Raw genomic sequence first — 13,614 nt, 5'->3', positions numbered from 1 at the left:
TCAACCTGCATCACCGAAAAACTCTGAAAGACCCAAAAAAGCATTAAGAAGGAGAGAATGAGGTTGAAACTAGAAATTACACCATTTGGGCAATTCTCAAGATTGCCAGATTGTCTGACAGCAATTAGACAACATATTCTCCCCTCCATGCTCTCCCTGTATCTCAGGGGATAGAAACCTAAGAACTACATTCCCCCAAAATCCCTACCAGCAAGGCTAGAGTTATATTCCACAAATGAGAGATACTCACATGAATTTTGGAAAGCAAAAGAGAAGCAAAAGGAATTATTGAGTCTATGGTAGGGGTGGGCAGGATTATGGGCTTAGCAGGAGGCAGTAAGATTTTTTGAACTGAAATATAGTTGACACATACTACATTAGTTTCAGGTGTACAACACAGTGCTTGGACAAGTCTATATGTTATGCTGTGCTCACCATAAGTGTATCTACCATCTGTCACAAAAGAAAAAAATTACAAAATGATGGACCATTGAGCACCTGGGTGGCTCAGTTGGTTAAGTATCTGCCCTTGTCTCAGGTTATGATCCCAGAGTCCTGGGATTGAGTCCCACATTGGGCTTCCTGCTGGTCAGGGAGTCTGCTTCTTCCTCTACCCTTCCCCCATGTTTGTGCTCTCTCTCTCCTGCTATCTCTCATGCTCTCTCTCTCAAATAAATAAATAATCTTAAAAAAAAAAACATTGACCATATTCCCTATACTATACTTTTTAGCCCCTTGACTTATTCCACTCCATAACTGGAAGCCTGCACCTCCCATCCCCTTCACCCATTTTGCCCATCTCCACCACCCTCCCCTCTGGCAACCGTCTGTTCTCTGTATTTCTGGGTCTGCTCTTGCTTTTTATTTGTTTGTTTTATTTGCTAGAGTCCATATAAAAGTAAAATCATATGATATTTGTCTTTCTCTGACATCATAATACCCATCCATGTTGGGTCCATCCATATCGTCACAAATGGCAAAATTTCATTATTTTTTATGGCTGAGTAATATTCCATTGTGTGTGTGTGTGTCCATTAATATATCAATAGACATTAGGAGGTAATAACATTTTAATATATAAATCTGTACTCTTTCCTGTGCATTGTCCACTCTCTGTTGTAGGCATTAGTAGTGGTTTCATTTAATTTTGCACTTCCCAGTTTCTTCAATGTCAGCTTCTTCAATTTCCTCACCTTCACTTCTCTAGCTCTTCAAGTGGTTTTGCAAAATTTTAATTTTTTGTATTAAATGACTTTTTGCTGGAAATACCTAGCATGGCTTCTTTTTAGCTATCTGAATCATAACTCTTTTTAGTATAGTTCACTGACCCTTCCATGCTTCCTTTATGCAAGGTTCTAGATAATTTTGAGGAAACCTTAAATGGAGCATATGTACAGAGCCCTTTCCAATTATGCAAGTGTCTATACTTAATGGCCTTCAAAAAAAAAAAAAAAAAAAAACCTAATCCTGAAAACATATGCATCTTCACTCCATCCTGCATGGCTAAAACCTTGGTTTCCTATAAATTGTATAACAAAACTGGTAAAAGCTTATGATTTATAGTCTTATAGATCTATCTTCAAATACTGGCTTTAATATATATTTGACTCATCGACTCAGGTTCTTTGAGGGATATTTACTGATCACTGATTGGTGCTAGAACCTGCAAGTACCTGTGGTACCACAATGATTAAACGGTCCCTGTCCCCTGCCCTCATATGCTTAAAACCTAGCAGCAAAGATTATAGAAAAATAATTTGCAGGGGATAAAACATATAAATAGAATCAGATACTAAACAGCTTTCCAAGTCATAAAAAGATTTTGACTTCATCATTAGAATGATGAAGACATAGAAGAGTTTTCATCAAAGGTTGATTTGATAAAATTTGGGTTTTTAAAAATCACTCTGGCTAGTGGGTAAAAATTGGATAGGAAGATCACCGGATATAGAGAGACCAATTAGGAAGCTGCAAAATTAAAACAGATGAGAGATAATACCACTCTGGGAAGATAATCACAACCTGAACTATGGTGGGGAGCACAGGGATGAAGAAAAATGAATTGATTCAAGCAACATCTAGGAATTACAACAAAATGTGGGAATTGATTGGACCTGTGTGATAAAGAAACCTAAGAGTCAAGGGTGACTCCAAAATGTAAGGCTTTGGGGAACTAGATGGATAGCAGCATTATGATTAGGAAAGAAATACAAGTGGAGAGGAAGTGAGGTGCGGATCAAAATAGCAGGTTCTGTTATAGACATGCTGGATTTAACCCTCTGATGAGACACCCATGTGGATATGTCAAGTCAGCTGATTGAAGGGTTTGAAGTCTGGAAGAAAGTCTGGTCTTAGATTCAAACACTGTCAAAATAGGGACTATAATTGCAGCCATAAGAGTGAACCCATTGACTCACGTTCATGCACAGGAAGAAAAGAGAGCTAAATTGTCTAGGACTCACCACTATTTTCCTTTTGTTGGTTGTGTCAAAAGCTTACTATTTCATCTTGTACAGAAACTCTGATATAAAATATCACACATGGGGTGTCTGTGTGGCTCAGTTTGTTAAGCTTCTTCCTTCGGCTCCAGTCATGATCCCAAGGTTTGGGAATCGAGCCTTCCATCAGGGTCCCTGCTCAGCAGAGAGCCTGCTTCTCCATCTCCCTCTGCTGCTCCCCCCTTTTGTGTCTCTCTCTGTCAAATAAGTAAGTACAGTCTTTTTAAAAATACAAATAAAATAAAAATCATACAATTTCTCTAATTTCCCAAAGTCTTTTATTTCAACAGATGAAAATCACTACATAAAAAGATATTTTGTTAATGAGTTAACAGAATTAATTAGATCACATATATTAATTGGATCATTAATTAGATTCTAATAATTTACTACTACAACTAGTGATACAATACATACACATTACCTACAAGGTAAGAATTCTCCCAGAGGGGGAAAAAAAAACCTTTAACCACAGTTATCTATTAGCATCTTAAGCAAAGTAACTCCTATTTAGAGGACAAAAAGCTTCTTCTTGAACAGTTATGTCAAGTCCAACAGAAAAATCAATTCCTCCATTCACGATATATTACGTGTATATTATTTTTTGTTTTCTTCTTAATTAGTCTTCCACTGTTTCCATTCTTTTTCAGTATTCCAAGAGGGCATTGGAAATAATTCAGCAAGAGCCATGGTATGAATTTTAAATATATCCATAAAATGAAACTCTCCAGTTCATAAAGTTAGTGTTTGTAACTAAATGTAATATTTATATTGAAGCTTTTTTAAAATTTAAGAAATTTTTCACAAAATCAGCCATACTGACAAAATATGATTATAATGAAACTTCTTTAACAGCCTCCAAACGAGTACAAATATTTTAACATCTCAATGAGTTTTCATAAATGTACTAGGGTTTTAACATCTTTGGCTGGGTACTATTGAAATAAAAATAATAGTCACAAAAATCATTCAATGAAAAACACTGTAGCATCTACACGCCACTATTTATTTATCAGTAAAAATTTATTATGTATATATTCATAAGTTATCCAAAATACATAACTAATTATTTTGAGAGGAGGATAATTTATGTTGAAATTGGTTCTCAATAGAACGTTTGCAAAGTGGAACGAATACAACGTTTTTAATATTTCTTACCTGATGGGTTGCATTTTGATGAAATTATATTGTTTTACTAATTCTGAATGGGTCCATGGAAGATGAATTTCAAAAAACAACACTACACTGTTCTGTAAACACATTAGAGCTATGTATGTATCTATACAAAAACCATTTACAAATAACCACAAAATGTTGCAAAATGCCACAAAAATATTATCTCCCAATCTGTATTAATTTTTAGTGAAGACAGATTGAGTCCCAACACAGGAAAGCACATGTTCAAAGAAAAAAAAAAAGAACAATTAGCAGTGATTAAAGGTTTTGAGTATACAACTCTTCTGCTATGTAAATAGTATATAGTATCTATAGAAAGCAGTCACAACTTGAAATGAGAAACTAAGTGACAGTTTGCATTTCTACAATTCTGAGAATTTCCACCTTCGATTCTAAATTGAAGCAAGTTTTCACTAAACGTGCACTTGGTTTCAAGAACAACTGGCTAGTGGAGTGTTAAAGATTTCCCCCATCACTGGTCAAAACACTGATTATCTAGCAAATTTCAGCTTATTTCCTGAAAGTCATTCAAATAATTGGTAATGCTCTCTGAAGGATTAGTCCATAGGAAGAATAATTTTATTAAAAAATACAACAAACAGCCCTCAGTTTCCTAGGGAAATTGATCTTGGGTAGTCCTTTCATCAGATGAGGGGGGCAGTGAACAGCACATCACCCCCGGTCGAAGCCCTGATAAGATTTGAAGGGCAACCTGTCTAGCCACCGCTTTTTAGCAATGCTGAAAATGCCAATTCCTCGTTCAGGCTTCCTTCATTCTGGAAAATAGCCCAAGTGTTTCTCTCTGCTTTTACTCTTACTTTGACCTACCAACCAAGCAACTGGAGGCAAACTGTTCACTGTATCTTTGAATATGAGTATTTTTACCTAGCCTCTGCCAACCAGATTTCCACTGATTACACTGCAGATGCTTCCACTTCGATCTTCTGTTTCTTCCTTTAAATGGGAAATCAGGATGCACCTGGGAGCCCTCCTCAACCAGATTGACGGCTCTGGTCAGAATTCATCTACCAAGCTTCACACCAGAGCTTCCTTAGACGTTGGTAGCTTCTGAGAAAGAGTCATTGGGGCCATGGTTCTTTTTGACTTCCAGGTTCTTTTTAGACTTGAATGTCACAGACACCTCGGAGTGAATGGCATCCAACCTCTGCTCACAGCGGAAGGCTGCGAGGAAGGCCTTTCTATAGTTGCTGTTCATCCAGCCATAGAGGAGGGGGTTGGCAAAGGTGGAGCACATGGCGATAATGTGGAACACGGTGAAGATGAGTTTGTATTCCTTCAGGTCTAGGACTTGGTTGTCAATGTCGACAGCAAGCTGGAAGGCATGGAGAGGCAACCAGCTGACCGCAAACACCACCACCACACACACCAGCATTTTGGTGGTTTTCTGCCTTCGCTGATGGTAGTGATCACTGGCAGCTCCAGGGCTCACGTGGTTCTTAAGTTTACTCCAGATACGAGTGTAGGAAAAAGATATGATGCCCAGAGGAAAAACATACAGGATTAACAAGGAAGAAAGACTGTAGATGGTGCCATAGATGTTCTTCTCCTCACCAGGCCACTTCTCTGTACAGACCACTATCTCAAAGTCAGGAATAATCTCAATGAGAGAATACTCGCGGAAGATGGCCAGGGGGCTTGCTAGCAGAGCACTGATGCCCCAGGCCAAGCCAATAATCAGGAAGCTGATTCTCTTGGAGATCTTGCTCTCCAGGTGGTAGACGATACAACGGTGCCGGTCCAGGGCAATTACTGTCAAGGTGATGGTGGACACTTGTACTGCCAGGCCCTGGGCATAGGGTACCAGGTGGCATAGGACAAGACCCATTTTCCACTCCCCCATTAAGGTGTAGGTAAGAGTGAATGGCAAGCACAGGGTGTTCACCAGAAGATCTGCCACAGCCAGATTGGCAATGAAAAAGTTGGTTACTGTGCGCATGCTCTTGAATTTGATCACCACATGAATCACCAAAGAGTTTCCAATTACCCCAAGCAAGATGATGGAGCAATAGGCTAAAATGAGGATAATTCGTACCTCAATCAGCATGGTGCTGTCTATAAGCTCTGGCTCAGGGTCAGGGGCCAGCTCACCTCTAGGAGTGGTTTGCCGTGGATGATACTTCTCCACCTTCATTTCTTCCACTGTCTGGTTCTCATCAGCTTTTGCACCTACTGGACCCATTTTCAGCAACTAGAACAAGAACCTATAATTAAAAAAAGAAGAAGAATAAGAAATATGGAACAAGGAAAACACAAGAGTGACACAAAGGAATGTCACAAATGGAATGGTTTCATTTTGATTAGGACTCAAAATATCTATCCCCTGATCCCTAAAATTGCACGTAGTTTAACATTTTAATAAAGCGGGCTCATTAATAAGTCTATTCACAAATATAGATGAATTAAACCAGGTCCCTGAAATGTATATTATGATGGTAAAATGTAATACCTGTAGTACGGTGAGAATGCTACCCAATTGAGCCAATCTATTTTTAAGTGGAATGAATGTTAGAAACTTTGCCAGTTAATCTTAGAACTCCTATAAACTCTTCAAATTAATTTTAAGGTAGATAAAAAATCATCTGCAATATCTTGACTGCTTTCAGTTTATAAATATAGCAACAAAATTGCACAAAAAAAGAGAAAAATATTAAAACCCTTTGCATGGTGTCTGGACCTTGGAAGTATAACCCTTTGCGTGGTGTTGGGACCTTGGAAGTATAACATATTTAAGATAAACTGAGTAGATTCCATTCCAGAGCCATTTCTTCTAGTGTTTGGGTTAGTGTTAAAAATAGGCAGCCTGTGTAAAACCGTTGCTTTTATTTATTTATTTATTTATTTTTTTTTATGATCTGAAATCAACTTCCTACTGACATGCAGCAGAATCCCACACAGGATCTATACGAAAAATATGTCTGAATCTGAAGTATATTTCTCTCTGACCTCTAAATATAAAAGTTCTGACCCTTTTCTTCCCCAGTTGCACTCACCAAGACTTTTCCTTCTGCATGCCCTACCTCAGTCAATGCTATCCCTATGGATTACGCCATGTACAGTTAAAAAGTAGGTAACCACCCTAGGCTTTGTCAACTCCTTTAGCTCCCACACCTAAGAGAACCCTCGGCCTGACCTTACAGACCTCTCTCGATGGTCCCCATCATTTCTACCATGTTGATTTTGTCCTTCTTGATTTCTTACCACAGTTACTCTACTGGTCTTCTGACTTATTTCACTTCCTCATCTCTTGCTTTCATTCATTCATTCACTTAACAATAATAAATGAGCACCTGCAAAATGCCAGATGGCTCCGCCCTTGTGATGCTTACACTTATTCTAACATGCATTCAGCAAGCATTCACAAACCTATGTCAGGAATCAGGGTATGTGCCAAAGAGAATGACAACAGGATAGTGCCTTCACTCGCAGGCTCTTACCTTTGACTAGAGAGAGCCTACTGTGACATCAAAATTGTCTTTCTGAAACTCAGATGGGGTCATATCACTTCACCCATGTCTCCAGGTGGCTTAAAACAATGTAGCCTCCTGGTTTCAAATAGGAAATTCTCTTTTTCAAGCTTGTAAAAACATCCAGAGCCCAACATCATAGAAGTTCTGAATGCAGTCATAATGACAAAAGGCTGCTACCATTCATCAGAACCTCTTTTAAATAAATTTGGTTTTTATTAATCATAATAGCATCTACCTACATTGGTAGGTGAGTCATATTTATTCAGCCCACAGAACAACGCCTGGTTGGGCCCCCAGCTCCATCCCTTACCCTTCCTCTTGGAGGGCTAACTCTCACAGACTATATTTCCAGGCCCCCAAGTCATCCGGAGGCTGCCTGAGTTTGGTCATAGGAGGCATTGGCAGGAACTTACAAGCCAGAGAAAGGGAGAAGCCCCTGTATTCTTCTCCTTCCCTCTCTCCTCTGGACAATGACTCAGCAGCTGTTCTGTGGCTCTGGATCCCACAGGACTAGTCCATAGTGATTCTATTTCCAGTGGATGGCCCTGGTCTCTGGGCTTTGGTCACACCACCTCCTTACTCCCTGTGTCCCCCTTGCTGGAGGTACTATCGACTCTCTGCTCTTGCTAATCCTTGAGTGGCCTCAGCATCCCCTGTTTGGCTTCCATCACTTGTGTAGTCATGTCTCTGCATGACTTACATTTTCAAATAGGTTCTGTTTTGCATGATCTGCTGATAGATACCATGCATACATGCTTTCATCAATTTGTTCTCCCACTGATGGTTCTGCACATGTAGGGTGATACCACTGGCCTAGAGAAGATAATCTCAACTCCATTATATGACATACAAAACTTTTCTTGAACTCATCCCTGCCCATCCTCTGGCTTCATCTCTCCTGACATGTCAATACATATGTTATCTCCTGTCATACTAAACTACTTCCTATTCCAGCAATGCATCAGCTTTTCTCATGCCTCTCTGCTTTCCCTGCTCTGAACTGGGAGTCTCTCAGTTATCCCAACAATCTGTGTTCACTTCTACTATTGCAAGAAGCACAAGCCACAGTGCAATTATCTCCCCACCACAGCAATCCCTTTCAGGACAGAAACTGGATCTGTTCCATCCATTGTTTAATTCTTAGCACACTATCTAACACATTAATTGTACTTAATAATTTGGCAAAACAAATGTGAAGCTAAAGGAAAGCATAATTTTACTGAATACTCGAAGTCAGCAAAATACAAAGCAACAATTCCTTTCCTTAAGCTGATTGTCTTTACAGAAATCCTTGCACTGATAATGACGTCCTTGTGCTTATTTTCTGGTTCTTAGGTAACTGCCTCTGCAAGAAAGCTGTTCCAAGGTCTCTCTTAAATCAATCTCTGATTAAAGCATTAAAAACTTCCAGTCAGTATATACCATAAGGAAAGCTCACACACACACACACACACACACACACACACACACACACACACTTATAAGAGCCTTATTGCAGAGAGATTTCCATATACTCATATATTTGTTTTACTGATATAGTCTGGTTCTGTCTGCATAAATTTCAAATAGCTTGTTGCAAGGAGCCTAGACCCTCTCTTTTATTTGCCTCTATTCTCTAGAAGTTAGAAAAAAAAAAAGTGAAACTAATCATTTAAATCTTGGAGTGTATATTTGATAGGCAATACCATTTCCCTAACCTAAAAGAGACTTTAAAGAACCCAATTAGTCAATCCTGACAACTCATTAGCAGGATTAACAAGACTCCACGAGGTCTGGGTTTGAGGTTTGCCACAAGCTAAACTGAGAGTAAGCCTGAGATAGAAGGATATTAGTTTATGTATTAACTTATTCGGGTTTTTCTTTTCAGTTCTATTTTCTCTATTTCAGAGCCCCTTTATTTAAACTTCTCTGCAGGAATGGTTATTGATCCACAGCCAATTTGCATATGGGCACTAATCACTGTTCTCAAGCACACTGCTGCTGGCTTTCAGCCAGGTCAGAGCTCTCCCCGGAGAATGTATCATTTTATGATTTTATGATTGGGCTTCTGGAAAGGTGGAAGAGGAAAAGGGAGTGCATGGAGGAAACTGACTGATTAAAACCCCAAAAGCACAAAAAAAAAATAAAAGATAAGTAACCCTTTTTTTGAAACAAGGCAATAGAAAGCATCATCATCAGTCAAGTCAGTTAAGAACTGTGAATAGTATAGTTTTCTTGAACAAGGGAACCCTCAGAGTTTCTGTTACAGAAATATTTGTTTGTAGAGCAGGAAAAGGACTTCAAGTTTCCTTTTTCAGAAGTACAGAACTTCAAATTGCCTGAGTGGGAAACCAATTTCTGCTCTATTTACATTTGCGGGGCTTTTTGCAACAGGACTCTTATTGCCGCAGGTTGGCCTTAGTGAGACTTAACCCCCTGACAATCTCAAAAATCTTCCAGGAGTGTTTCCCGGGGGCGGGGGGGGGGTACCCAGAAATCACACCACACACCTTACACTTAGTCCTAGGGAGAGGGGAGTGGACTCTTAGAATGCCACATGCAAGACATGACTGCTTCCTAAGCCGAAAGTTGAAAATATTCACCTAAGGGTCTGGTAAGGGATCACTTTTCCCTGTGTCTGAGCTTCTGGCTCCCCCTTGCCAACAGCATCGTCCGTGTCATCTCACCGAGTTCGACCGATGTGCCCCCCACTGCGCAACGTTTTAAAGCTTTTACTTTTGCCTCCTTCTCGTGCACCAGATGCTCCGACCCAGTGGGTAAGCCCTTCGGGTGCAAAACCAGCCAATGCTTAAAACAAATGTACAACAAACAAACTAACAAACAAACGATGTACTTATTCTTGAACAGCCCTGGAGAATCCAATAGGACCTCCTTTTGATTAAATTAAAAAATTAAATTAAAAAGAGAGACAGACAGACAGAAATGGTAACAACCTGCTGCTCCGGAAAAGATGATGCCCTGTCTCTAAAGGTCAAGGAAAGAAGAAGAACCCTCGGCAGCAAAGGAACATTCGAGCTAAAGTAGAAAATGGTGATAGTTTCCCCGCAACCCCCACCTTCACCCTAAATGAGAGGGAAAAAAAAAAAGTCACTCATGGAAGACCTCGGCCATACCCTCTTGTCAGAACCAGAGCTCTTCGTCCCGGCGGGTCCTCGTTCCCAGGACGTGCCCCGGGTTGGGGCTCAGCCGGGCGGGGGCTGGTCCCCGGACAGGAGCAGGTGCGGCAGGTGCGGCAGGTGCAGCAGGTGCGGGGCGACGGCGCACTACCCGCGGTCCGAGCCCGCGCCCCCTCGCGGACCCCGCCCGCGCCTGCAACGGCGGCCTCGGCGCCTCCCCGGGGACCGCGGGGACCGAGCTCCGGGCGTCTGCGCCCCCGGCCCCGGCCCCCGCCCCGGCCCCCGCCCAGCGCGCGGCCCCGCGAGCCACGGCCCGCCGAGGGGCTGCTCCCCCGCCCGGGCACGTCCGCGGCGAAGGCGACGCCCGAGGGGGCCGACGTGGAGGCCGGTCCCGCGCCGCGGGGGCCCGAGGAAGCCCCCGACCTGCCTGCGGAGGGGTGTCCCCGCCTTCTGTGGGTCTCCTCCCGGGGCGGCGGGGCCGCGGGGCTGCGGGGCGGCGGGGCTGGCGCTGCTGCAGCCGGGGGGGGGGGGCGGGGGCGCCTGCGGACCCCGGCGAGGCCCCCGCGGGTCCCCTCCAACGCGGGCGGGCGCTTGGCGAGTCGTGCGCTCGGGCTCCGGGCGAAGCTCCGTAGGACGGGAACGCAGCGGCGACAGGCGACACGCTGTGCCTTTCTCGGGAATCTGACTCCCGGTCCCTCGCTCCGCTCCTCGGCTGCGACCCAAGCCGCCCGCGCCCCGTGAGCCCCCCCCGCCCCCCCCGGGGATGCCCGAGCCCGGCTGGCTCAGGGAGCGGGGGCGTTGCCAGAAACCCTATTTAGAGCCCCTCCTCGTAGAAGTTTGCGAGCGGTCGGTCTCTCTTCCCCTTGTTCATCTCTGGAGGGGGCCGCAGAGCCTGCCGGGCTGGGCTAGGGGAACACAGGCCTGACACTGGAAACCAAAGTCTCTCCGAGGACCCTGTGCTGAGGTTTGCGCACATCGCGTTCCCTCTGTGCACCTGTCTTCGTTTCGGAAGTGAGGGTGGCCACACTAGTTCTCTTGGAATTTCTCTGACATAAAAAGAAAGAGGAAGGAGGAGGAGGAGGAGGAGGAAAGAGGGAAGAAGGAGAAGGAAGAAGGAGGAGGAGGAGGGACTAGGGAAGAGGGAAGAAGGAGAAGGAGGAGGAGGAGGAGGGACTAGGGAAGAGGGAAGAAGGAGAAGGAAGAAGGAGGAGGAGGAGGAGGGACTAGGGAAGAGGGAAGAAGGAGAAGGAAGAAGGAGGAGGAGGAGGAGGGACTAGGGAAGAGGGAAGAAGGAGAAGGAAGAAGGAGGAGGAGGAGGAGGGACTAGGGAAGAGGGAAGAAGGAGAAGGAAGAAGGAGGAGGAGGAGGAGGGACTAGGGAAGAGGGAAGAAGGAGAAGGAGGAGGAGGAGGAGGGACTAGGGAAGAGGGAAGAAGGAGAAGGAAGAAGGAGGAGGAGGAGGAGGGAAGAGGGAAGAAGGAAGAGAATGAGAAGGAGAAGGAAGAAGAGGAGGAAGAAGGAGGAAGAGGAGGAAGAGGGAAGGAGGAAGAAGAAGGAGAAGGAAGAAGAGGAGGAAGAAGGAGGAGGAGGAGGGAAGAGGGAAGAAGGAAGAGAAGGAGAAGGAGAAGGAAGAAGAAGAGGAGGAAGAAGGAGGAAGAGGAGGAGAAGGGAAGAAGGAAGAAGAAGGAGAAGGAAGAAGAGGAGGAAGAAGGAGGAGGAGGAGAAGGAGGAGGACTCGTTAAACAACTCAAAATAACATTCCCTTCAAAAATGTTAGTATGGCAACCCCTGAAGAATATTGGCTTCTCAGTCTTACCTGGGCTCGCCCACACTGATGATATTGCACATGTAAGCGTCTTTACACAGCCTAATCTGACGTTGATCTTCTGGTTAATGTAGAATTATGCCTACAGGAGCATAGAAATTATTTATAAGACAAAGAAAAAAAAAAGACAAAGCAGTCTGGGCTTTTCAATTACCAAGAAATGAAAGTGAACAGAACTGGAACTACCCACGATGTTCTACACAGTCCTACTTACAATATTTTTGTAGATATCACTTACCTTGGGCAAATATTCCTTGCTCACGTTCCATGCTCACACATGTAATCTTCTGCAACAAGTTCAAGGCTTCCTAATACGTTTGCACCTGGGAAGAGTGAACTCTGAACCAAGGAGCTGCAAGTTTAGGAGCGCAGGAATGGCTTGAAATAACAAGCACAAAAACACAGGAGCACAGATGAGCGCACAGATTAATAGCTTTGGAGGGCTCGGCTGACTTCACTGACATTGATTCTGCAGACATTTTTGCGTCCATTACAACTGGCTTTCAAAGGCAGCCTAGCAGGCTTACACAAATATTTATCTTATTCCCATACAGACATGTGCGCGTCTTAGAAAACACAGACGTCTCGCCTGCAACTCCGAGACTAGATGACCTCTTTGACCCTGTTCCAATAAAGTACGGAACTGAATGAAAGGCTGATCTGTTGAAATCAAAGTTATGTTCTCATGCGTCATATTATCTAGGATAGTTTTGGCAGTTAACTCGTGACCTTTTTGTGCATTGGGGTCCACCTGAGGCCTTTTGATTGCATGTGCTGTGTGCTACGGTAACACCGCACCACTCCGATGAATGCTAATAAGCCCTATCAAGATGCTGATGGAAGTTTGTGGAAGCAGTGGTGAAATCTGGATGAATCCAAACTGAGACAGGACAGGATTATTGCTCCCTGATTTCCCTCATGTCCGTCAAATCATTTAGCTCCCCAGGCAATTCCACAGGTAAGAAGAATATAAGCTGACTCTTCCTCAAAGAAGGAGCAGACTCAAACTCAGATGCCTACCTGGCTGGGGCCAATGACATAAATGCATACGCCAGCTAATCTGTTAGGGAGTGGGGGCGTTACAACACCCCTGAAATCACCAAAGTACATGCCTTTTCTGAAGGAGGAGGCTGCTGATTCCGCTGAGCTGCCCTGCAAAAATCTAAATTCCGGGTTGTCAGATCTGACATTGTAAGAGAACAAAAATCCATATTCTTAAAAAAATCTTCCAAATTTTAAATGAAGGAAATTAATTCTTAAAAAGTCAAGCCCCCCAGGTGGGCCAGATCTGTGCAGGCCAAAAAAAAAAAAAAAAATCAAGATGGATAGAGAGATGGATCCATGCAGGCTGATCTGTGGGCCTCAATAGCGTAGCCTCTGAAATTAGTATATAATGTTTGACGGGCCTCCTCAAGTACATAAAACATGCCGCGACCACCATTTCCCCTACCCCACAGACTTCCTCAGGGCACATAAATATAAAAGAAGTAAACCAAACATTAATTGCCAAAT

At 43.4% G+C, this 13,614-nt stretch overlaps 1 protein-coding gene across 1 annotated transcript; it reads right to left on the bottom strand.

The window, feature by feature from the left end:
- Positions 1 to 2,753: 2,753 nt before the first annotated feature.
- On the bottom strand, positions 2,754 to 10,472 carry NPY2R (neuropeptide Y receptor Y2). Its single transcript, XM_025439225.3, has 2 exons — positions 10,276 to 10,472; positions 2,754 to 5,896 (listed from the first exon to the last, which is right to left on the bottom strand). Exon 2 carries the CDS (start codon positions 5,872 to 5,874, stop codon positions 4,726 to 4,728), a length of 1,149 nt encoding a protein of 382 aa, XP_025295010.1. The 5' UTR covers positions 5,875 to 5,896; positions 10,276 to 10,472; the 3' UTR covers positions 2,754 to 4,725.
- Positions 10,473 to 13,614: the final 3,142 nt, after the last annotated feature.

This window comes from Canis lupus, chromosome 15 (genome assembly GCF_003254725.2).
Source record: "Canis lupus dingo isolate Sandy chromosome 15, ASM325472v2, whole genome shotgun sequence".
Taxonomy (NCBI): Eukaryota; Metazoa; Chordata; class Mammalia; order Carnivora; family Canidae; genus Canis; species Canis lupus.
The sequence above is the reverse complement of the archived record's forward strand: the minus strand, read 5'-3'. Positions and strand labels throughout refer to the sequence as shown.

Excerpts from the sequence above, each read along its gene's own strand:
- NPY2R (XM_025439225.3), bottom strand. The coding sequence starts at position 5,874 with ATGGGTCCAGTAGGTGCAAAAGCTGATGAGAACCAGACAGTGGAAGAA.